Source organism: Oreochromis niloticus, linkage group LG22, assembly GCF_001858045.2.
Source record: "Oreochromis niloticus isolate F11D_XX linkage group LG22, O_niloticus_UMD_NMBU, whole genome shotgun sequence".
NCBI lineage: Eukaryota > Metazoa > Chordata > Actinopteri > Cichliformes > Cichlidae > Oreochromis > Oreochromis niloticus.
In genome coordinates, this window is record NC_031985.2 from 16,838,166 (window position 1) to 16,862,590 (window position 24,425).

The window sequence follows — 24,425 nt, forward strand, 5'->3', positions numbered from 1 at the left end:
GACAGATGGGAGCTGATAAAGTGGAAGGCGGAGGATGACGCTTTTATGACGCACAGAGGACGACTTCTACCCAAAGACGAGACAGTTTCATTGACTGGAAGGCTCAATTTCATTCACAGATTCGCTTCATTCACAGTGAACTCAGACAAATTCAAGCCTAGAGAGAAACAGCATTCACAGTGTCTGAAATCCCAAACCATGCACTATATACTCAATATTTTTACTACTGTCCATGTCACTTACAGAGCAACACGTGTTAATGGTAATCCAACAACCTGTGCGAGACCAAGCAATCATTAACAAACTGGCACCTTATTTTTAAACACTATAAAGATTTACCATAAAGATTGAGCTGTGCCTCTTAAATCCTGTTACTGCTGCACTGCTTTTATAGATTTATACACCAGTGTAGTATCCGGGGCCACATACTCTAATATTTACCTGGAAATAGTATGCATTTAAAGTACTGCTACACACTGCAATTATATACATACTAAGGGTAAGACTCTCATTATTGAAGCATACTAAATACTATATTAGTGTGGAATTTCAGACACAGTCATAGCCTGCCCACACCACTATGAATCACCTGTGTTTGATGCTACAACAGTGCATTTCTACCATACAGATTATTTCAATTCTGCATATGAAGGTTTTTACATTTAACACAAAGAATTGGACAATCCTCAGGTTGTTAGAAAACGTGAGAAAATGACCAGAAAACCTACATCCCACATCTTTGTATGTCAGTCAAGCACAGTTTCAATCAAACAGATTCAGTTTTATCATTTTCTTTTAAGGTTAATGCACAGCAGGGTTTCTATTCGGTCTGCTGTTGTTTGAGAAAGAATGGGGACAGCGAGGTTAATAAAGGTACTAATAAAAGTACTGACAGGTGGGGAAGTCTACATGACGATCCATCTATACACCTGTTGCAACAGATCTTGTGCTCAGCTCTCTTCTGCTCCTCAGGAGGTGACAGCTGAGCGTAGACTTTGAAGGGTAATGACAGAGAGATTAGTTAACAAGATAGGACTGGTAGAGGAAAAACATCCGACAGTCGCTGCCAGAAAACCCTGTCATTAGGGTGGGAATTTTTTTTTTTTTTTATTTTATCAGTGTATGCAAAATGCCTAAAACTATTAAACAATTAAGTTAAGATACTTGGAAAACAGCATGAAAACTATCCCATTTAAAAAAAAAGAAAACACTTAAAAAGACTGAGTCTAGTGATAGTCTAAAGTGTGGCTGATGATCCAGAGAAGAATGCCCCAGAATAATTTGCTATAAAATCAGACTTTAGTAATCTGAAAATGCAGGTGATAAAATGTCCAAATGATTAAAAAAAAAAAAAGCTTTTAGTGCCAGTGGAATCCAAGAGACAGTTTGCTGTAAAAACGTGAAAGATTTAAAGAAATGATTTAAAATTAGAAAATAATACTCACCATTTTCCTTTTGTTCACTCAAGCATCCAAAGACCTGTGTGACAGCTACGCAGGTCATCCAGCAGAGGCATCGCTGAGGTAAGAAACAGAAATGGTAACCACCTTTAATTTTATCACAGGCCCAAACGGACACAGCGGAAACCAGAAGCCTTTGGCAAGGAGGACTTTAATTCTACACAATAATACATATATACAGTTTTATACGCTTTAATTTCATTAAAAAAAAAAAAACAAGTCATGTACAGGTGGGCGGTGGGGACTATGACCTAGAAGAACTCATAATAAATACCATCAAAAGGGGCTGTGTGCTTAACCTCGATAGAGAGACGTCAGGTCTGAAAATGTCAAACATGGAAAAGGCAGTTATTGGAGTTTGAATGAGTGGGATTGTTCCCACAACTAATGCTTACGTAAACCACTGAGCAAAACATAAACGTGTCGCCCACTCCATCCAACAGACACACTCTCACACCCAGAAATCATTGCATGACAACATATTTATCATATGAGAGGCAGCAAAGCCCCATGTAAGCGGAGTGTCCCGTCATTATCTTCTCACGTTACTGGTGAATAGTAATAAACCCACAAATTCATGGCAGATTCTCCATATAGGGGACATTTCTTTTATAAAACAAGAAGTCTATGCGCAGGTCTTTAATTAACAACGTAAACAAGAAGTTGAGACACTTGCCTCTGCCACAGATGTTTGCAATACTTTCCAATTTGAATGATCAGATGTTTGATGTTTGTATAACAGAATCTCTTCTCCATGTCTCCTTTTTTCACCCTTTCCTTTCACTTCAGAATCGGAAGACTTTTTCATCTCCAAAGCGGATTCTTTTTTTTGATAACAGACTCTGGTAGCATTTCCTAATTTTCTTTACATGCTGGTTAAAATAACAGGTAAACAGAAAGAAGGGTGGAAGGTGGTTCAGAAGTCTAAAGGAAGACAGGAGCTGCATAGTGGGCTACTTTGGATACAAACAATCTTCCATTTAAAGATTTTTTTTTGCCTCTAGCGAGGCTGTGAGAACTAGAAAAGACTTCACTCTTTCCCCCACATCTTCTGTGGCTCATTTTTAGTCTCTGCTGCAAAAACATGCCTCTTGTGGCTACAGAGATGGACGCCAGAGGAGCGAGAAGTTAAGGTGTCCATGCTTTAATGACAGATGAGGCCCCGATTTATTCAACAGTTCCCACTGCTCCACACAGAAAGGACTGTAAACCCTTCATCATTCAGTCTTTGGAGGGTTGTGGGTCACCGGCTGATGTCGCGGTTGCCCTCCCAGGTCTTGGTGCCTGCAGCCTCACTGATCCCTAAGTTCTCAAAGAAAGGGTGCTTTAGAGAGTCAGCCAGTGCAAGCCTCTTGGAGGGCTCATACTCCAACATGCTTTCGATGAGGTCAAACAGCTGGTGGTGCTCTTCCGCCTCGGACAGCAGATACCGCTGAAAGAAAAGGGGAAAAAAAAAATAAAAGTGGGAATTAGTGGCAATAAAAAAACTCCAACATGAAACATCTGTTGCATCATACAGTGAACTTTTCATCCCCGCTAATCATCATATTCATGCCCTTCACACTCACTTCACTTACCCGTAAGGGTTTGCAGTTTTCTCTAACATATTTTCCCGCTGAGGAGCTCTCATCCCAATCAAGACGACCACGATAGAAGTATTTCTGCTTCCTGAGAGAGTAAGATGAGTTTTAAAATGTTGCTTTAAAAAAAAATATGTTTGCATCAGCCACATTTTTAATCCTTTACTTGTGTTTTTATGTTCTCTTACCGAGTCTTACGAATCATCCTGGAGGGCACTGGTCCCAGGATTCTTTCCATCATAGCCAAATGTTCCCTGTTGTCATGAGTCTGCAAAAAATATAAGATAAGCAAGAATGAGAGGGGAAAAGACTCACACAGAAAGGAAGAGAGTGATTCAGTAGATAATCAGGATTTAACTACTTCAGGTTCTGCTGCTGCATATGGTGTCTTCGGTTTTAGAGAGCTCACCAGTGGCAAGGGTTCATTCTTTACCAGCACTGAATACTTGTACGCTTGCATTTACAAGGACCCATTTACATTACAGCTTTAACTAATAGTTGAGATTTCAGCAAATAAATCAGTTTACAAAAAGTAAATAAAAGGCGTATTCTGCTGAAACGAACTGTGTGCTGCCGTGTACCTGAAACAAAGTGAAGCCCAAGTAGTACTCAAACAGGATACAGCCAATGCTCCACACATCGCAGGGATGACTCCAGCCCAGCTCTGAAACACAGAAGTGTAAGTACACTAAACCACCACAGGATTACAAGAGGACAGGACTACCACCTTGTGGTTGTAATCTTCCCACAACCAGCCACGTTTTAATTTTCATCCATTTCTGGCCAGATTCACTCAGTGTTTGCAGTGAAGACTGGGAATGAATTTAACAGGAAAGACAGACACACTCTCTACTTCTAAGTTTAGGCTTAAAACTTTCCTTTTTGACAAAGCATACAACTTAGGGCTGGACCAGGTGACCGTAAATATTGAGTATCAAGCCTGGTTCTGCCAGAGGTTTCTTCCTGGTTAAAGGGAATTTTTCTTTTCCACTGTCACCAAAGTGTGTTTTTGGTCATTTGGTCATTAACAGACCAGAAATGATATATCAGCACAATCTCTGTTTCTATTCTCCCACTTATAATGCCTGGGAAAGTGTTTTTGAACAACATTATGTAACAGTGAGTTGATCTTTTATCATCAATTACTTATCAGTACATCGTTGAGTTTAAAGCAACATGCACGCTGGAAATGATTCGCATGCTTGCTGAAGTCACACAAAAAACATTCAAATGATCCAATTTGTTTTTGACGCGAGTCATTTTGCACTCCTCACATCAACCAGCCCCAATTTATCTCAGCATAAACTGCTTTCAGCAGATACTTATTGTACCACTGATGATACACTTGTGTAGAAGTGAATATTTCACATACTTGAATATCACATATCCCTTTTTTTTTTTTCCCCCCCCTAACAGAGCAATCAGGGCGGGGAGCTGAGCCGTGCCTGTTTGAACCTGTTTTTTTTGTTTGTTTGTTTGTTTTTTAGAACTTCAAGATAAACTTTTGGTCTTCCAAGTAAAGCATATCGTGTCAACTGAAAAAGGCACAGCTGCTCATGTGACTGGGCCAAAGATTTGTGGATATAATCACACACCCATCTCCTGTACATCTATAGCAGTTCTCACCTAATATGACCTCAGGGGCACGGTAATGCCGCGTGGACACAATGGTGCTGTGGTGCTCGTGGTCAAATGTGGCACTGCCAAAGTCCACCACGCGTACTGCCGTGCTCTTAACAGTCCGCTCCTCTCGTTTCTGGAAGATGACACGCATGTTTTTCAGAAATGCCCAGCTTTCTCTCAGGAGTAAATCTGCAGTAGAGAAGCTTAGCTTTTTCCCCCCTAAAATATAGCAACACGTGTTTTCATATCTATTCACCCTATCTGCCAGCAATAAGTAACAGGAAAACTTTCCTCCACCTACAAGAAAGGTGATAACTTTTTATAAAGAACTTTTTTTTTTCTTCATATGTGAAATGAACGAAAAAGTAGCTCTTGAGTTTTGGAACCAACCTGCCTATAAACAAATCTGATTGTTGGGTTTTTGTTTTGTTTTTTAAACTGTTTTCCTTGACTCTTACCTTCTCTACGTTGTAGGACATGGTGAAGTCTGAGTTGACAAACAGGATGTTCTCAGGCTTGAGGTCTGTATGTGTCAGCTTATTGTCGTGGAGAACTATGGAGGTAAAAAGCAACCCTCACTGATTAAGTTATTCAGAATTGTCAGTTACCTTGCATCACTTTATACAAACTGTCTACTCACCATTTATTACAACATATAAGCATCATAATACTAATAGAAAAGCATCAGAAAAGCACTACTAGAATATCTCAGTAAAACCAACATGAGAACATTAACAACAGTAAACAAGTTAAAGGGCTTGGTGAGGATATATAGCTTTTATTTACTAAAGAGAAACTTGATAAGTCAGTGGGGCCAACACCCTTTTTGCTATGATGCCCTCCTGTGGTAAATGTCTACCACAAACACCAGATGATTTGAACAAGTATAATAATCAAGTCAAAAGCTAAATTACAGCTCAAGTTATAAGTATCAATGTTGTCCCATTTTAAGGTATTCCTAATTCCCATCCAATTTATCTGTAAATTTCACAGACCATAAAGATACAACTTACATTTCACAGCAAGACAGATTTGGTAGGCCATGTGTCTGACCTGACCAATTGAGTAGGGCAGGTAGTTGTTTTCCTTCAGAAAGTCAAAGGTGCTCAGAGCTAGCAGCTCAAAGGAGATGCACATGTGACCGTGGTAGTCAAACCAGTCATACATCTGTACACATAAACTGCAAGACAGACAAAGCATGGGAGGCTCAGGGAGTGAGCTGACAAATTCACTTCAATCACGTAAACCTCGGAGTGAACACAAGACACTAAGTAATACTGGTTTAACCACAGTGCCACATGACTGAGTCGGGAACTCACAATTTGTTATCGGGATCCTTTTCATTGATCTTCTCCAGTACATTGATCTCCAAGCGAGCTGCTTCCTTGTATTTCTCCACATTCTTGATAATTTTCAGAGCAACGTGGGCTCCTCCCCTGTAAAACACAAGCGATTATGAATACAAACACTAACGTTATGAAACACAAAACATGCCTTATTTTTTATGTAATCCCTGTGTGCAGCCCTGAATGCTAAACACTAGCACTTGTTTATTTATAGATTCAAGACAGAGTAGTTAACTGCCTGGCTATGAGAGCAAAGGCTCCAATTATCAAGTTATTTATAGGACGGGGAAAATATAAATATATGAGAAGTCACTGCAGCAGCTCCAGCTGGTTGGAAGACGTTAACCCATAACGACGGCACATCATGATCTTAAGGCCCTGGGCATGAACATGAACTGATGTACATTTCTAACTCTGTCACAAGAAAATAAATCTTCCGCAGGGAGAGAAGCACAAATAGCCCCTGTTCACATGAGGGGCTCACAGTCACAGGGGACTAAAATACTGTTGAGCTGATTTTCAGTATACATCACGATGTGGTGAACAGAACCAGAATTAAAATCAGAAATGTGTTTCTGCCATGTCTGGTGTGATAATGTGACTCTAAAATTACTGATAATGAACAATCTCAACAAGTTACTTGAAACATAAAACACTGTTTACCTTAATAAAAAAAAAACTCTACATGTAAATACTTTGTGCTGTCATTGATTCACAGTGGTCCATAAATTGTATTGCACAGGTACAGACAACAGACATAACGATAATTTAAGACTAATTATTTTTCTTATAAGATTTCAGGCTGTTCATCATCACTATCTCTGAAGAAATTCTGGCCAATCAAAAGCCTACAAACAATAACACAGTGAGACATCAAAAAAGAAAATAAAGGTGCACAGCCTGGAAATCTCTTTTCCTTATTCACATCTAAAAGTAGAAACGAACTTCTCAAAAAGCTTCACCCTGGCATGAGTTTTTCAAAGGTCAAGGCAAAATGCATAGAAAAAACTATTTTTGCCAAAATACATGTGGCTGTAACCATAAATAAAAGAAGAAATTTAGAGAGGTAGTTTCTTTCTCCTACAGAGGGTTTTATGCAATACTTGCACTGGTCCACCCTGCTCAATACAGGCTGTATGTTGCCCATGTACTAAAAATGGGTTAAACACCTCTGATGTATCCTAATATCCCAGCCCAATACATGCACACAGAAGCTCTTGTTTCTTGTTGCTGAGGAAACAACAATTCCCTAATGAACTACTAAGACACTCAGAGACTGAGAGCTCACACACCTGCGATGGTCAATGCACTGCATCACCCTGCCAAAGGTGCCTTCCCCCAAAGTGCTGACAATCTCATCTGCAACACAGTACAAAGAGAAAAAAAAACAAGAGAGGGAGAGCGGGGGGGAAAAAAAAAGAAGCATTAGAAATCTGGACTGGTGCAGGAATACACAATGCAAAAGTGTAGACAGGCGAATCAGTACTAGCGCCCATCCCCTTTCCGAATTGCTGCCTACTGAGTCTGGCAGGCTTAAAACGTTGCGCGTAAAGCTATGGTAACTAAATGGTGCTATGATGTAAAACAAAGGGGGCAAACATAAAGCACTCCCTTCCTTTGATGACCAATTTGCAGTCATTGAAGCTATTAGAGCGCATCCTTTTGTCTTTGCCCAAAATGATACAAATGCTGAATAAACTTCAAACATTAAAAATAATATGTATTGTAATTATTCTCAAATGAAGCGTTTAATGTAAAGAAAGTCTTAAAATGTGCACTGGTTGTTCTAACCTTAGTGAAATTTGCTAAATAAGTGATGTGACCCTGAAACCATCCGAGTGAAAAACATCTAGCTTAAGTTACAGATTTAAAACTGTAACTGAGTTGTAAGCTAAAGCGCAACATAAACAAACAGCTGCAAATTGGATTTCTAAGTTTAGGAAAGTCAAATAACCTGTGAAACATAAAGGAAATGCTCCACAGCTTAAAAATCCTAGAAAAAAAAAAAAGAAAAAAGAAAAAAAAAGCAGATTGTATCTAAAGTCCCTCCTAAAATCTTCAACATTCTTGCAATCCACCCTGCTATTTCAGCTAGAGCGAAGAGCATTCTAGCAAGGCATCATCATCATCATGATCATCAGGCACTCCCCATGTCATGTAAATGCTCTATGCTTTAATACTCATATGGAGAAGGGTTACGATAGAGTAGTGGCAGTGAGTACATCTCTCTTGCAGGACGTCCCCACTCCGACAGATCAGGTGCCCTTCCTCGTCGTCCCTCACACTCAGTGCACGCGTCCGGCTGTTGCTCCGCTGTATTCACACCCAAACGGCCATCAGCAGGTCACAACACGACCGAAGGGGACAGGGGGGTTTCAGGGGCAGCCGCAGCCACGGCGTCAGGTGGCACAGGTGGATGAGGAGGGAGGAGGAGGGTGGTAGTTGATGTAGTTGTGGTTGTAGGTGGGTTTCATGGTCATTGGGCGATTCACGCATGACACCACGTGAAGGAAATATATAACGATAGGGATATAGTGCAAGGGAACAAGTCAAAGATCACATGTTGTCCTCTGCTCCTCTCCCGCCCCCCTACCTTTAAACCACAGCTGCTTACAAACAAGGAAGCAACTGGCACATCCATTCATCAACGCAACAACCAATTAAACAATAATATACATAACTACTTCAAAACTTTGCAACAAGATGAAAGATAAAATGACAACACCATAAACATTCAAGCAGGACTTCTTTAAAGATAATCCCAACAGTTATACTACATCAAATTCAAACCTTTTCCTCATTTACGTTCATAATAATACTTAACAGGTGTGATTAACCACACCCCACACAGAAAGAAATAATCAGAGCTAACTCATTTTAATAAAAATCTAATGCACTATGCTTGGCAGAACATTTTCACTTTTTCATCATTAAAAAAATAATAATAATAATTGCAAGAGCCAAAACAAAAATCACAAGGCTTTCTGCCCTCTTATGAATAAAAAAAAATTAAAGTAAAATAACTAAATTACAGTAACAATTATCTGTGACAAAATAGTGGCTGAAGTACTAAAAGGTATCTGTATAAAAATGAAAATGCTCTACCATAAAAAGGAGAAAGAATTTTTGAAAAAAAGAGCCAATTAGAGCCAAACCCACCTATTCACAAATATAATAAAACCCCTGTGACAGAACAAAAATAAATCATAAAGGTTTTACTACTTACCAAATCTAGGGGCTGTAAAGAAAAGGTTAGGACAGGACAGAGGCAGAGAGAGCTGAGCGAAAGAAACAGGAGGTGGAGGTAGAGGATGAGGACTTAAAGCACAAACTCAGGTCTGGCTGTACTCACCGAGGAGGATGCGCTATAGGACCTGGTTCTACGCCGCCTTCGTTTGTGCTTACGCCTGCTGCCTTTCCGCCGATACGACTCTTCTCGTTCACGCTCCCTCTCGCGGCCCCGTCTGTAGTCGTACATGTTCGGCGAGAAGTCACGTGGATAGTAACTCTCGGCTGCTCCGTGTGGCTCCCTGTCTCTGTCGCGTTCTCTGCTCTGATCAAACCGTCTGTATCCCTCGCAGTATCTTCTGTCAAACGGTCGTTGTTCCACTGAGCGATTGTCATAGCTGCGACTGAATAAGTGAGCAGAGAAATATACGGAAACCTTAGGACTGGCAACCAATAATAAAGTAAAGTGGGGTAAATATAACATGAAAGAGTAAAAGCCCAAGCTAATTTGACCATAACGCACCTCCGTGACCGTACATAGCTTCCTTCCTGTCTGTGTCCACGTCCCCTCCTGTCTCGGTCTCTCTCTCTGTCACTGCTGGAGGAGTAAGACGGCGTTCTTCTGTGTCGATGTCGTCGCCCTCTGTCTCGGTCTCTGTAACGATCCTGGTAGCTGGCTCGACTGTCTCTTTCCGAGGACGAGTATCGTCTTGTGTGAGGCATCTGGTGTAAAAAGGAAACAAATTAGCACAGAGTACCAAAATATGTTTAAGGAAAGTCATTCCTTACATTCAAATTATTGGAGCAGATGATCACTGCCAAACTCATGGGATTTGAGGGACTAAATACCTGCACGTTTCTAGTGTGTAGTTACAGACCCCCCAACAATACTGTAAAGTTCAGAGTTTTACCCCAAAGGCTCAAATCAGGACTATGTACATCAGCACAGCTTTTCCACATATGATTTCACAAAGCAAAAATCTGTGTTACCTTACTGAACAATACTCCTTTTCCTTTTTATTTTTTGACCTTTCGCCAATAAAAACGTATTCAACCTTAAGTAATTTGAACTCCGCACAACCCAAAAGTCTCGCGAGTCTGCAAGTTCCCTGGTTTAACTGTCGTTACGTTTTAAGAATTTAAATTGAAAGTAAAAAGACAATTTCATAACAAACTTTATTGTCAACTTGGAAACAGACACTTTTAGCATCATACCTTCAACTGCATGACAAGTGTAAATATTATTTTTACTGTTTAATTAAACTACCCTTAACCGAGAACTAGACATTTCTGTAAACGTGGTTATATAGGAGGCCACCCTCAGAACAACAGTTCAACTTTCCTTCATACCTAAAAAGGCAACAAAATTTTCCAACGGACCTAAAACTATGTGCAAAACTATTGCAACGGGTCTGAAAATACTGAAAAAAAGAAGATCAGCGTTCAAATGAGATGATATAGCTATAATAACCCTGTTGCATAACCATAATAAACTTGACAACCCCCAATAGACACAGCGGCGCATCAAACCATTGCAAAGCCATTAGCACTGTAGTCAGAAGTAATTATTAGGGCAAATGAGTTCAGTTAAGCTTTATCCAACGCAGAGTGAAAGCACAAGTAAATGCCAAGTTAATAAATTGATCGTGGCTACTCATTAAGCGTTGCCTATGCTGTTTACACTCATTCCAAGACGATGCAACACTCGTTAAACGTAAAGCAAAATTACCGTTAAGCTCGTTAATCTCTGCATGGATTAGTAAAATTAAGCTTCTATAACAGTCCAGCACATTTACTAACAGCACCAACATTTCAAAGCCTGGAGAGAAGTAACTAATCAACAAGCGACGTAGTATCTATTAGCATGCACTGCTAGCCACTAGCTAATGTAAATAATTTGACCGCCATCTTAGCTTAGCTACGTTCGTTAAGCTAACTTGCTACTTACGCTAGCAGCCGCGCTAACTGCAGAATCGCTATGTAGCTTATTTAAATAAACACGGTGTTTACCGTTTTAGCAGCGAGCCCTGTGCGTTTATCCCACAAAAAATCCGTGGTGGCGTTCCACTTTTCTCCTCTACCTTCTCGCCAGCTCGATGTTCAAAGCTCTTTTGCTATCACCTAGCCAGTTTTTTTTCTGTCTGCTTAGTACAGCTAGTACTGGTTCAATTCGGCGCTCGTACCGCCCTCCTGCGCTCAAATGTGGCTACTCCTGTTCGAAGGTAGACATCCACAAGGAACTAGTGAGGAATTACCACCCCAACCTACAACCGTTACAAGTCCTTATTAAATTATGGACCGCTGATTTTTATCAGCTACCTTTTAACTTTTGTTTTCTCCATGTCCAAATATTTGACTTGCTGTTTTAAACCTTTGATTTAAAATGACATACCTGTGGTGGTATACAGATGTCTATGGAGAAAGGGTAGTGAACTAGTGTCAGTATATCTGAGGGACTCAGACAAATTTAGGAGGAAAGGCTGAGATGGTTTGGACATGTGTAGAGGAAGGATAGTGGATATACTGGAGGTGAGATGGAGGCAGATGGCGGCATTCTTGCTTTTAAAAGCTTTTACATGTTAAGTCACACATTTTGATTTTAATTTGTTGTAGTTTTATTACAAACATTTTGATTTATTTTATTGGTAAAACAACTTCAAAATGAGCTGCAAACTTTACAACCACACACATATATAAGAGATGCCCTCCTTTTCACTTTTTCACCTTAACACGTTGTAATAACTTTGAACATACTTAGAAAATGTTATTTTCGTTCAGCTGTACAAAAACTAATATAAAATGAATACATTTGTATCAGTAGCATCTGCATGATCTGATGGCATTCTCCCCAGGAGTAAGAAAAAGGCACAGTAGGTCAAACTTAAAGCATCCTCACAGTCCATCAGTTTGATGTTGGTGATGACTCTAAAGCACACAAAACAAGGAAACAGAGAGACCAGTAAGCCAGTAGGGATAACCAGGATAACATCATTTTTCTCCACATACGAAAGTAGTTTACCATTGACTGAGGTAGTATTACTCTTCCTCCCGTCCTCCTTTTAAGTCTTATTTAAATTCTCATTCACAGTAATCATTTGTTCCAAGCGATTGGAGCCTCGGTGGATCCACTCCTTAAGATCATCATCCTAAACATGAAATGAACACTACAGTAAGTCACAAAATTGAAATAAATGTAACAGGATTTAAAAAAGAAGGAACAACTTAAGGTGGAACAGACCAAAAAAACAACTTCCATCAAACTGCAGTCAATCTCCAGTACTTTACTCCTCTGCAGAAATCCGTTACGTTCCACGTTTACAGTCTGTCCGACGTGGTACTGCGTCATGGGTGGATAAGGCCACTTCTTTATATAATTCTGCATGAAAAGCTTGTGCTTTTCATCTAGGATATCATCCAAAGGGTTCTCCACTGTCATAGAAAATGGAAAATCTTAGTAGCAGTATTATAATAGCAGCTGCTGTGGACAGCGAGTATAGAAGAATTGGGATTCTGGATTTTATAAAATTAGATATTATGGACTTGACGACAGTCTTATGACAGCTGGTGTTCCAGCTGTCATAAGACGACAGGCGGGGTACACCTGGACAGATCGCTAGTCTGTCACAGGACTAACACAGAGACAGACAACCATAAATAACCTGAACTTACGCGGTTTGCAAACCATGTGCATTGCACGTAAGCCAGCATACACTGGAGTGTGATCATCAGTAAAAATCAGGAACCTGGAATATAAAAATTAAAAGTGATTTTACACTTTTCCCACCTTCACAATCTGAATTTATCACCAGAGTAAAGCACACTAACCTCATGCGGTTTTTTCTGCAGGGGACCTCTGCCATGAAACCAGGCACGAACTGGTCGTCTTTGCTCTGGACCACCACACGCGCACCGACAAACAACTCATTCACCTTTGGCATGTGTTCAAAGGCAATGTGGTGACCAGACACTAGGCTCCTCCCCTTCTCCTTAAAGTTGACCTTGTATTTCACCCTACCATCTTCTGAAATGATTAAAGAAACATTGGAAAAAACTTTAGATTATACCAAATTTGCTTCTATCTGCGTTTTCTTGAAATAAGAAATGTCAAATACAGGTGCACGTGTTAATCTTCAAAAGTTGATTCTGTTCATCTGGACGTAGCGTTTTGTGGGAGAAACGTTTCGCCACTCATCCAAGTGACTTCTTCAGTCTCAGCTGACTGCAGGTTTCCCCAAGTACATTTGCATAATGACTGAAACCAGCCCACTGAAGGAACAATGGGCTGGGAGGTCAGTTCCTTAATCATAATTATGCAAATTCTCATGACCATTGATCAACAATCACTGACCAAAACCCACTGATCAAAGACCAAATGGCCTCCTTCACTCCGCGCTCAAACCAGCGTTCCTCCCTGTCCAGGATGTGTACATCCTCATCATTGAAAGAGTGTCCACTGGCCTGTAGGTGTAAATAGACTTCAGAGTCCTGGCCTGACGAGGTTGCTCTTCTGTGTTGTGCCATCCGCTTCGCCAGAGGTTGTTTGGTTTCCCCCGATGTATAAATCCTGGCAATCCTCCTGGCACTTAACAGCGTACACTATGTTACTCTGTTTGTGTCGGGGGACCCGATCCTTGGGGTGGACCAATTTTTGGCGCAGCGTGTTTTGGGGTTTAAAAGCCACAGAGACCCGGTGTTTAGAAAAAATGCGTCTCAACTGTTCCGATACTCCTGACACATATGGGATCACTACAGGTTTTCGCTTGGGCAGCGGTTGTCCTTCTCTCCTGGATCGGCTGGAGCTTTCTTTAGGTGCCTTTCCAGCTTTGACAAAAGTCCAGCTGGGATAACCACATTTACTTAGGGCCTTCTTGATGTGATGTTCTTCTGCCTCCCTGGCCGCTGTGTCAGTGGGGATGGTGTTCGCTCTGTGTTGTAGCGTCCTGATGACACCCAGTTTGTGCTCCAGTGGACGATGAGAGTCAAACCTTAGATACTGATCCGTATGTGTAGGTTTACGGTACACGTCAGCTTTTAGATGTCCCCCATTACTGATGGAAATCTCACAGTCTAAGAAGGCTAACCTGCCACTTTTCATATCCTCCCTGGTGAATTTGATGTTTCGGTCCACCGAGTTAATGTGATCCGTGAAATGTAGTACGTCCTGAGATTTGATTTTCACCCAGGTGTCATCCACATATCTGAACCAATGGCTTGGTGGTTGTCAAAGGAAAATTGTGTATATGTTATCAGCTACATGAAATGTGCTCTTTTAGGATCACTGAGCAAATGTCTATGTGACTTTTCACCTAGTAACTTGTGTGCAGCTACTAACTGCTTCCTGTTTTCAGAGAACATTTAGATGTAAAGGGAAAAACCCGCTGCTCTGAGTGACGTTGTTACTTTTGTACACACACACACACACACATATACACACACACACAGAACTGTATAAATAAAGAACCCAGACAGTGATGAGACGCAGGTCATGCGTCCATGACTGCCCCTTGCGAGTGAAAAACTTCTGCAGTGTTTGTGTTTTCTAAATCAGATGTCTCAGCTGAAGAACGGCAGGGTGATTTAAAGAAATCCCCTGTCAGTGGTGTCCCAGGGTAGGATAGCAAAGCCCTCTTTTCCACTTCTTCCATGTACAAATTGGCCACGATGGGTGAAACTGGGGAGCCCATGGCACACCCATGTTTCTGCCTGTAGAACTGACCCTTGTATGTGAAGTAGGTGGAATGAAGACACAGTTCCAAAAGCAAACACACTTGGTCGATGCTGAGAGTGGTCCTGTTGCTGAGGTTGGTGTCATCCTGTAATCTCTTACGGACTACCTCCAACGCTTCCGTGACTGGGATGCAAGTGAAGAGAGATGTAACGTCGTACGAGACCATGGTTTCATCTGCCTCCATTATGACATCTCTCACCTTCTCAACAAAATCCAGAGTGTTCTGGATGTGGTGTTCAGAGCTGCCCACCAGCGGGTTGAGGATCAAAGCCAGAAACTTGGAGATGTTATAGGTGACAGAGTTGATCATGCAGACAATCGGTCTTAAAGGTGCACCCTGTTTATGTATTTTCGGTAAACCATACAGACTTGGTGTAGACTCCCCTGGGTATAGCCTGTGGTATGAGGTCCGGTCAATAGCCTTGTCTTGTTCCAACTGTTTCAGACAGTCTATCACCCTCTTCCTGTAGCCACTTCCTGGTTCTCGTTTCAGGGGCTCATAAGTATTTTCATCACTGAGTAGTGACAAAATCTTCTCATGATAGTCTTTCTGGTTTAGCAATACTGTGCACCTACCCTTGTCTGCCGGAAGGATGATAATGTTGTTGTCATCACTAAGTGATGTGAGTGCCTTCCTCTCCTCCATGGTGATGTTGGATGCTGGTGGCTTTGCATTGCTGAGACAGGCCGAAACTTTCGTCCATAGTTGCTCTGCTTCCACTTCTGCAATATTGTTGTTACGAATTGCTGTTTCTGTGGCTGTGATCAGCTCCACTAGCAGGATTTGTCTCGGTGTGACAGCAAAATTCAACCCTTTAGCAAGGATGTTTTTCTCTGTTTGGGTGAGCTGTCTGTCAGACAAATTCTTCACCCACTTGTCCACATCCTCCATGTCACATCCTTCTCTCTTCTGGCCGCTGAGGACACTGTCCGTATTTTGCGGTGGTTTCCGACGTACAACAAGTAAGTCAAACTTCCTTTGTTGCAAACTTCCTTTGTCCCCAAGGATCGGGTCCCCCGACACAGACAGAGTAACATAGTGTACGCTGTTAAGTGCCAGGAGGATTGCCAGGATTTATACATCGGGGAAACCAAACAACCTCTGGCGAAGCGGATGGCACAACACAGAAGAGCTACCTCGTCAGGCCAGGACTCTGCAGTCTATTTACACCTACAGGCCAGTGGACACTCTTTCAATGATGAGGATGTACACATCCTGGACAGGGAGGAACGCTGGTTTGAGCGCGGAGTGAAGGAGGCCATTTACGTGAAAAGGGAAAGACCATCTCTGAATCGAGGAGGGGGCCTAAGGGTACATCTTTCGCCATCTTACAATGCTGTGATTGCAGCCATTCCCCAACTCTCTGTGAATGGTACTCATGGCCATTGATCAGTGTTCTTTGATCAGTGGGTTTTGGTCAGTGGTTGTTGATCAATGGTCATGAGAATTTGCATAATTATGATTAAGGAACTGACCTCCCAGCCCATTGTTCCTTCAGTGGGCTGGTTTCAGTCATTATGCAAATGTACTTGGGGAAACCTGCAGTCAGCTGAGACTGAAGAAGTCACCTGGATGAGTGACGAAACATTTCTCCCACAAAACGCTACGTCCAGATGAACAGAATCAACTTTTGGAGATATACTTTCCTGGATGATTGAGAATGCATCAAGACGTGCATGTGTTAAATTAAACGTTTTTTTCTCATATCAAATGTATCTATTTTCTTTGAGAGCGTAATCAAAAGCGCTTAAGCGAATACAAAGACCAGGGGGTGTACTATAAAACTGGATTAATGGGTTACGAAGGTAAATTCAATTAAAGTCAGAGTTTTCACTTTCACAAAAGCGGCTTTCTTTTAAATTGACTAGATTATCATGGTAACTCGCTAAACATATTAACACATAACCTGGTTCAGATCAGGTTACAGAGCTGAGAGCACGTGGTTAGAGTTTAATTTTAAAATCACCTAAAAGCACCATATTTTAACTAATCCTTTTAATTACACTCTGCTCCAAGTGTGACATACTGATTATCTGCTGAAGTAATGCATTTAAACAAGAAACACCAGGCCAACGCCTGGTGTTAGAGCATCACAATCTGTGTCAAGATGTCTTGTCAGAGGAATTCAGTCAATGCTGCAGGAAAATGTATAAATATGCTTTTTGGCTCGGTCCCAATTTGCAGAACAGAATCGATTTGAAACTGAACAGTCTATTTGTATCATGATGAATCTAAAAATGAGAAGTTATTTATTAATTTGTTTGAGGATTTGAAACACTTATCACAAATGGGCACAAAAATAAGTACAAGGAAACACTGAAGGCAGGGGGGAGGCCCAAACACCAACAAACTTTGAACTGCAGCAGTGGTAATGTCACTCATATCTCATATTACACACACCATGCATGAGATAACAACAAGCACAACCACAAACACTCAACAAAATAAAGAAGAAGAAAAAAAAAAAAAAGAGTAAAAAAAGAAAAAAAAATCTAAACGTTGCTAGTCTAGCCTCAACTATGGGACACGGATATGTAAAAAACATAACTTCCTTTAGCATCACATAATTTCTTTTGTTTACTTTGAAGTTTAAAATTTTTGTTATCTTACTAGCAGAGCAACAGTGTGTCGAGCTCTGCTTGCCATGACATCCTGATGACAATCAGTGTCAACAGAGCTACAGAATGTCTCCAAATAAATAAATTGCCTAATTCATTGCTTAACTTACGAACTCCTTCAAAGCCATTTCACAATAAATGTCACCCAACATTCCCAACTACACAAAACAAGACCTCTTTAATCGATGAGTAGCTGTCAAGCTAAAGACAAATGTGAAACTTTACAATCTGCTTTGTGCTTACCAATAGAGCCTTTTCTTTATTATTCTTACCCTTTGTCATTATTTCAACAATTGTCCCTGGATGCCAGCTCAAAGCCCTCTTTCTGGCCAGGACCTTCATGTTCACACTGATCTCCCTTTGTGGCACCGCAGCAGGGGTCTTTGTGGCTGAGGACTGGGAAGCAGCTGATACAGTGGTTACAGGAGTTACTTCTGTCAGCGTAAAAGGAGCAAAATGTCATTTGAACACTGACGATTGGATAGATTTTGTGTATTCTGTGTTTGGAAATCTGGTAGTGATCTGTTCCTCAGTGTACAAAGCAAGATCTTTAAATTTGCCAATATTTTACTAATTATATTGTTGAAGAGTAGAAAAGAACTCTACTACAGCTTTAAATCAGCTTAAAAACACATAAACCTAAGATCTGGTGCAAACAAAAAAAAAAAAAAAAGGTCTTACATGGAGTTTATGTTTTTGCATAATGTATATTTTGTGGTCATTACCTGAAGTGCTTGCTGGTTTTGTCGATGTTTTCGTTGCCTTGCTCTCAGCACTCGTGTTTGTGCCGGCTTGTGGTGACTTTGCCGTTTTGCCTTTTGCATCAGTAACTGTACCCGCTTGCTGCGTCAATGTTTTCACTGGGCTGCTTTTGGCGCTGCTTTCTGCGTTTGTTGTCAGAGTCGATGTCTTTGCTCTGCTTCTGTTAGCGATGGAGTTTCTTCTCTCCTGATGTGTTGTGCCATTCTTAGTGTGTTTTCCATTCGTTTTGGTCCTTTTTTTCCTCTTGTTTGAACGTGTACTTGACAAAGAAAAGTCAGTATCACTCGAGTCTCCGCTGGGTTCCCACTGCATGTCAGACCCATCAGTGCCTAAAGACTCATCTTCACTCAGGTGACTCTGAGGCGATGGAGGAGATAGAGAGCTGGTCATTTGAGATCCAGTCATTCTGGTCAGGACCACTACTGGGCTCTTCAAAGTGAGAGGGTGTTTTTTTCTCAGAACTCTTTCTTGTTTTTCGCTGTCTTTTGGCTTAGATGAAAAAGAAGCCGAGCCATCAGAAGCCAGAGGTCTGTGGACTTGAGTTTCTGAGGGAACAGATTCGCATGACAGCGGTGATGCTTGTCCTAAAAACAGTAAAAATCACAGGTTAAATTGTAGCTTTCAAACAAACCTACCAAGTAAACCTTTTTTAATTCAATTTTGCTTTACCACAGCTTGTTTGGTTATTGTCATCGTCCAAATCTGTGTCACTGTACTCCCACTCCAACAATGAGTAAAGGTTCTTGACAGTTTCCTCACATGCAGCCACAGACCTGAATGACAACAACAAAGAGAAATGAATGAAGAGAAGATAGAAAACACAGAGAAAGTCACCAGTATACAGGCTCTGATATTTAACATAGCACATCCATGCCTCGGGAGAGATTCTGGCAAATCATCAGGCGACTCAGGAGGGGAAAGTCGTGCTCTAACTGCACTGTGTATAGTGCAGGTGGAGCACTGCTGACTTCTACTAAGAATACTGTCGTGCGGGGAAGGAATACTTCTTAATCCCACTGACACATCTTTCGTAGAGGAAGCAATCTGGGGTCTGGGGAAAAGGGGGACCACGGTCCTCAGCCGGAAAAATGGTTGAGTTGCCACTCCGGGTCAGAGACAAGTAACTTCCCCAAGTGGAGGTACTTAAGTATCTCTGGGTTTTGTTCACAAGTGCAGTGACCAAAAGAACGAGATCGCGGATACAAGCAGGAGAAATTAGCTTTCTCCGAAGGGTGGCTGATCTCTCCCTTAGAGATAGGGTGAGGAGTTGGCCATCTGGGAGGGGCTCAGAGTAGAGCCACTACTCCTCCACATTAAAAGCAGCCAGTTGAGGTGGTTTGGGCATCTGACAAGGATGCCTCCTTGGTGAGCTGTTCCGGCATGTCCCACCGGGAAGAGGCCCCAGGGCAGACCCAGGTGTGCTGGAAAGATGATATCTCTCGACTGGCCTGGGAATGCCTTGGTGTTCCCCTATACAAGCTGGAGGAGGTGGCCGGGGAGAGGGTGGTCTGGGCTTTTCTGCTTAGGCTGCTGCCCCCGCAACCCAGCCTCGGATAAGAAAATGTATGTATGGATGGAATCCATGCCATCAAAAATACATAAAGAATCATCACATTTAGAACAAAATCACATCCTTTAAAGAAAGCCAATACAACTTTTTTTTTTATCTTAAATTTTTTATCTTATATCTTAATATGTTATGCAATGTTCTAATTAGTGTGAGTTGTATAAAAAGTAAAGGATACACTCAGTATACTTAGTGCCTGGAAGTATGCCCAGGTTGCAAAAAAAAAAAAAAAGGTTATCTGCTCATCACAAAACACAACACTCAGTATTAGAAGCCTGTAGAAGGATGTGTTATTGTAGGACAGTTTTAAGGCAAAGTAGGTGGGATTAAATAAATGTCATTAAAAGCTCAGCGGGGACTGCCCCATCAGGGCTCGCAAAATCGCTAGCCCGACGTCCCGGGGCTAGCGATTTTTCCAGTCGGGCTACCAAAATCTATCTCAGCCCTGCCCGTCGGGCTATCATAGGAAGGACAAATATATGTCAATGCTTTTGCATTCTTTCGGAAATGTAGCTGAGTAATTATGTCATTGGCATCGGTGAGCCACTATCAATATGTGACATATTGAAATCGCGTTTGAATTTGCGCTTGTTTTTTGCTTTCACTTTGCGATCGCGCGAACTGATTGGTGAGTGACGATTAATTGCGCACCAATTCCTCTGACATCGTCTTATCACTCATTAGCTTACTATTCAAACCTGACAAGTGAAATCTCCCGCAGCAAGCTTAAACATGTGAGAGGTTGATTGCGCAGAGAATCGCTGACCGTTATGTGAGTGCGTGTGTAAAAGCAGCAGGATATATATTTTAGTTCTGCTGAGCCAAATAAGACAGGTCAGGGTGAAGAAGTGACAGCCAAAGAAAAGCCTACCACAAAACGGAAAAGTTATAACAAATCAGACTATGAGGCAAAAAGAAAGTGCAGCTTTATGGTTTCATGGACAAAAGAATTTCTGTGGCTGGAATATGACAAGCTAAATACCCAGGGGTGCACATAAGTGGTCCGCAGGTGCGCATTCGCTGTCAAAATAAAAGACACGCACCAGATAAGAAGTTGCAACGCGCGTTTGCGTACATAAGATTTTCTGGAGGAGGACAGACATTTGTTTAGAACTCTTAAAGATGTCGAAGCAGCAAGCTCCTTTAAGCAATTACTTTTGTGTTCCTCCACCTCCAAAGAAATGTCAGAGTCCGAACTGCAAAAGAAGCACGTATTCTCAGAAAAGTGGTTGCAGGAGGTGAACTGGCTTCAAATAAGTGATGAACGCACAGAGATGTGGTGCAGAATATGCCGTGAAAATCCCACTCTAGCGGACAAAAACAGTGCCGTTTACATGTACGCAAACACGACTTCTTATCTGGTGCGCGTCTTTTATTTTGACAGCGAATGCGCACCTGCGAACCACTTATGTGCACCACTGTAAATAACATAATGTTCTGCCGGGTGTGTTGTTGGTTTTCCCTTGATTTCTGAGTCGACAAGCGCCTTTGTTACTGGGACCAGTAATTTTAAGAAAGACCCGCATTAGAACCCATGAGAAATGCAAGAAATGCATTATTGCTCAGTTTGCAATATCTTTCCCAGAACAAACACCAATTGCAAAGAACATACCAAAAATAAACCTGAAAAATCTGTTTAGAACAGCGTACTATGTTGCAAAGAGTGAACTACCATTGGCAAAATTTAGCAGTCTTTGCAAACTTCAAAAAGCAAATGGCCTCGATCTTGGTTCCACTCACCTCTTATCCGTGACTTCAGTGGAAATTTCAAATTCAGGATCTGACACAGACTGATTCATGTTCTACACAGTTCTTACAAGTTCATAGAAATTTCTGTTCAATTAGAACCAAGTATTTGAGTTGATGATTGTAATTTTTATACAATGTTATAATTTGTGTTTCAACAATTTTTTGATTAATGTTTTGTTTCCGTTACAATATTATACTTTAATGTATAATATTGTAAAGGACACAAAACAGGAAACAAAATATCAATCAAAAAATTGCTCTCTTTTTTATTCGGGCTACTTAAATTTATTTTGGGCTACAAAACTGAAGAGTTCCTGCCCGAAGGGCTACCAGGGATTTTGAAATTTTGCAAGCCCTGCCCATTCGAGCACTTGCATGAAATTTTGATGCTTTTGCTTCCTTGCAAGAATAAGTGCTCCGTATATAACAGCTCTTGACTGTTGCTCATTTTTGTTACATTTTACATTTTTAACCCAAAACCAGTTTTTTGTGTGAGTAGTTAAGCATATTAAAAGAGTTGTTTGTTAGTTTTTTTTAAAGATCGCCACACTTAATGCTTTCATATTCGTTTACAATGACAACACTCACTCGCAAAGTCTCAGGAGGCCCGCGGCCTGTTCCTCTCTCCTTTTCAGCAGAGACTGCAGCCGATTGCATTTCTCCAGTAAATCCGGGGAGACCCGTTGGGTCTTCTGAGCCTCTTCTATTATCCAGCACTCCTCTCTGCTCATCTCAGTCTGATCTCCATCCATAGTTACTGCAACACACAAAGGTTTCACATGTCAGAGATGAATTATTACTAATGTTATTCCAAAAAAGCATCGATTTTCTCATGATACAGAAAAGAAATGAACAATGCAAAGTCCAAACATCTCAAAGACTTACACTTGGGGCTCCTAACACAGTAGAAAAGATTGACATCACATCTCTTAGGGGAAGGTCAAGAGCCTTTGAATGTTTACCTGCATAAATAAAGCACATATTAATAGAAAATGGTTACATTGTGCTGTGGTTTAGCTAACTTACAGCTGAAGTGAATCACTAATTTATTGAGCTACAGTGTTTCTGGACAACATGGTGCATTCTAGTGAGAATAGGGAGCAGGTGAAAGAAACCCTGGAGAGGTGGAGGTGCACTGGACAGAAAAGGAATTGCATTCAGTAGAAGAAAGACAGAACAATTGTTTGAATGACAGGGAGACAGGTGTAAAAATGACGATGCAGGAACCAGATATAGTGAAGAGGGATGAGTTTAAATAGTCAGGAAAGCAACAGACAGTGCACAAGAGAGGTGACGAAGAGTCCTGGGGGTGATTAGTGACAGAAGGATAGCAGCAAGAGTAAAACCAAAGGTTCACAACATGGTAGTGAGACTGGTTATGATACATGGTTTGGAAACAGTGGCACTGATGACAGTAGGCTGAGCTGGTGGTGTCAGAGTTGAAGATGCTCAGATTTTCAATGGGGTGACCAAAAGGAAAAGGATTAGAAATGATTATATCAGAGGGATAGCTCGGGTTAAACAATTTGGAGACAGCTGAATAGATGTGGTTAGAGACAGTGCAGAGGAGGGATACTGGAGGATGGAAAGGATAGAGTGAGATGGAGGCAAATAATCTGCTCTACTGGCCCCTAAAGGGAGCATTCCTACTACAGGGAATGCTCCCTCATAAAACCTGAGGTATTTTCTCAGATTCTTGGAAAATCTAAAATTCACGTTTGTTAAATTATGCAAACCAACCATCTATTACATGTAATCATGTCTTCATAATGTGTTACCACCATAAAACATTAATAATGTTGCTATGTAGAAGATCTTGGGTAATGTTGGTCTGTTAACAGAAGTAATCATGCCACGATACAGATCCATTGAACTAGTGCAAACAAATACAGTACATGCAATACAGTAATATCAAAATTTAGCAGTGAGACTTATATACTAGCTATAAACTGTTATTGGCTTAAAACAATTCAGACAACATTTTAAAACTGGCGAACATATGGTTCCTCTGCATCTGGGTGTACGGGTTAAAAGAGGGCGGATTAAAGTAAATCGAAACACTCGTATATTTTAAAAAAAGACGTCCACCCAGGATAAGGTGTTAAGAATTTTACTAAAAATAAATAAATAAATACATGCAAACCAAAACACCAACATCTGACATTGTCTTGAGACTTATTGGTCGAAGCTAGCATGGACTTCAACCAGTTAGCCGTGGAAGCCGTTTCATTCTGACTCTGCGCCTCTTTATCGCACAAAGTGTATCCAACCTGATAAACATTCTTTTAATTTGAGCTAGATTAATTAATTAGATTAATTTTATTTTAAAATGTTAAATAAGAAACAATTCATACCTTTAAGAAGCTTTGTTCTTTGGTCTTCTTCTCTTCATGTTGCGGGGTAGACCTGTGAGACTCACTACCGCCCCCTGCGTCCGGAAATACGACCGACACTCTTCCACTTGTTTTTAAACCGATTGCCATGTATGGAAGGGTGCAGAGTTATTATAGTTTTGCATTTTCTTATTAGTTTTACTTTATTTTTATTAGTCTTCCAGATGACTTGAGATAATGTGACTTTGTGACATGATGCGTGTTTCTGCTGGAAGCAGCCATTAGGGATCGATACAGATAAAGGATTGGACGTGGCCAGCAAAAATACTCAGGGAGGCCGTGTTGTTTAAATGATGTTTAGTTGGCTCCAAAGAGCCTGACGTGTGCCAGGAAAATATCCCCCACACCATTACACCACCACCCGTCTGAA

At 41.1% G+C, this 24,425-nt stretch overlaps 2 protein-coding genes and 1 long non-coding RNA gene across 8 annotated transcripts; 1 reads left to right on the forward strand and 2 right to left on the reverse strand.

Moving 5' to 3' along the window:
• Positions 1 to 1,593: 1,593 nt before the first annotated feature.
• Positions 1,594 to 11,405, reverse strand: clk2a (CDC-like kinase 2a). Of its 4 annotated transcripts, none has more exons than XM_013275880.3 (13): positions 11,248 to 11,405; positions 9,761 to 9,960; positions 9,362 to 9,641; positions 8,232 to 8,322; positions 7,302 to 7,368; positions 5,983 to 6,099; positions 5,677 to 5,843; positions 5,122 to 5,216; positions 4,667 to 4,796; positions 3,622 to 3,704; positions 3,229 to 3,308; positions 3,029 to 3,128; positions 1,594 to 2,892 (listed from the first exon to the last, which is right to left on the reverse strand). In XM_013275880.3, exons 2-13 carry the CDS (start codon positions 9,958 to 9,960, stop codon positions 2,704 to 2,706), a joined length of 1,599 nt encoding a protein of 532 aa, XP_013131334.1. In that variant the 5' UTR covers positions 11,248 to 11,405; the 3' UTR covers positions 1,594 to 2,703. The 4 variants fall into 4 exon arrangements, with proteins under 4 accessions (XP_013131334.1, XP_013131333.1, XP_005457254.1 ...); XM_013275879.3 differs by lacking the exon at positions 11,248 to 11,405 and adding an exon at positions 10,967 to 11,108; XM_005457197.4 differs by lacking the exon at positions 11,248 to 11,405 and adding an exon at positions 10,967 to 11,105 and having other exon boundaries at positions 3,038 to 3,128.
• LOC112843489 (uncharacterized) lies at positions 11,344 to 13,222 on the forward strand. 2 transcript variants are annotated; one of them, XR_003215853.1, is made up of 3 exons: positions 11,344 to 11,459; positions 12,326 to 12,406; positions 13,084 to 13,222. It is a non-coding gene; the product is annotated as an uncharacterized LOC112843489 (long non-coding RNA). The 2 variants fall into 2 exon arrangements; XR_003215852.1 differs by lacking the exon at positions 11,344 to 11,459 and adding an exon at positions 11,630 to 11,766.
• LOC100705520 (histone-lysine N-methyltransferase SETDB1-B) lies at positions 11,822 to 24,132 on the reverse strand. 2 transcript variants are annotated; one of them, XM_005457196.3, is made up of 11 exons: positions 24,017 to 24,132; positions 22,548 to 22,624; positions 22,251 to 22,419; positions 19,016 to 19,119; positions 18,310 to 18,930; positions 17,857 to 17,991; positions 13,063 to 13,258; positions 12,907 to 12,980; positions 12,476 to 12,666; positions 12,257 to 12,383; positions 11,822 to 12,162 (listed from the first exon to the last, which is right to left on the reverse strand). In XM_005457196.3, the coding sequence occupies exons 3-10, from the start codon at positions 22,412 to 22,414 to the stop codon at positions 12,297 to 12,299; spliced, it is 1,572 nt and encodes a 523-aa protein (XP_005457253.1). In that variant the 5' UTR covers positions 22,415 to 22,419; positions 22,548 to 22,624; positions 24,017 to 24,132; the 3' UTR covers positions 11,822 to 12,162; positions 12,257 to 12,296. The 2 variants fall into 2 exon arrangements, with proteins under 2 accessions (XP_005457253.1, XP_003452524.1); XM_003452476.5 differs by having other exon boundaries at positions 17,857 to 18,018.
• Between the last annotated feature and the right edge of the window lie 293 nt (positions 24,133 to 24,425).

What these genes read in the sequence shown, in the direction of transcription:
- LOC100705520 (XM_003452476.5), bottom strand. Translation starts at nt 22,414, where the DNA reads ATGGATGGAGATCAGACTGAGATGAGCAGAGAGGAGTGCTGGATAATA. An exon ending in AAAACCAGCAAGCACTTCAG is followed by an intron (nt 18,019 to 18,309) that starts GTAATGACCACA and finishes TTACGCTGACAG; the next exon opens with AAGTAACTCCTGTAACCACT. An exon ending in GCACATGGTTTGCAAACCGC is followed by an intron (nt 12,667 to 12,906) that starts GTAAGTTCAGGT and finishes TTTCTATGACAG; the next exon opens with TGGAGAACCCTTTGGATGAT.
- clk2a (XM_013275879.3), bottom strand. Translation starts at nt 10,990, where the DNA reads ATGCAGAGATTAACGAGCTTAACG. An exon ending in GGACGTCCTGCAAGAGAGAT is followed by an intron (nt 7,369 to 8,231) that starts GTACTCACTGCC and finishes ACTGTGTTGCAG; the next exon opens with ATGAGATTGTCAGCACTTTG. An exon ending in AGGATGATTCGTAAGACTCG is followed by an intron (nt 3,129 to 3,228) that starts GTAAGAGAACAT and finishes TTACTCTCTCAG; the next exon opens with GAAGCAGAAATACTTCTATC.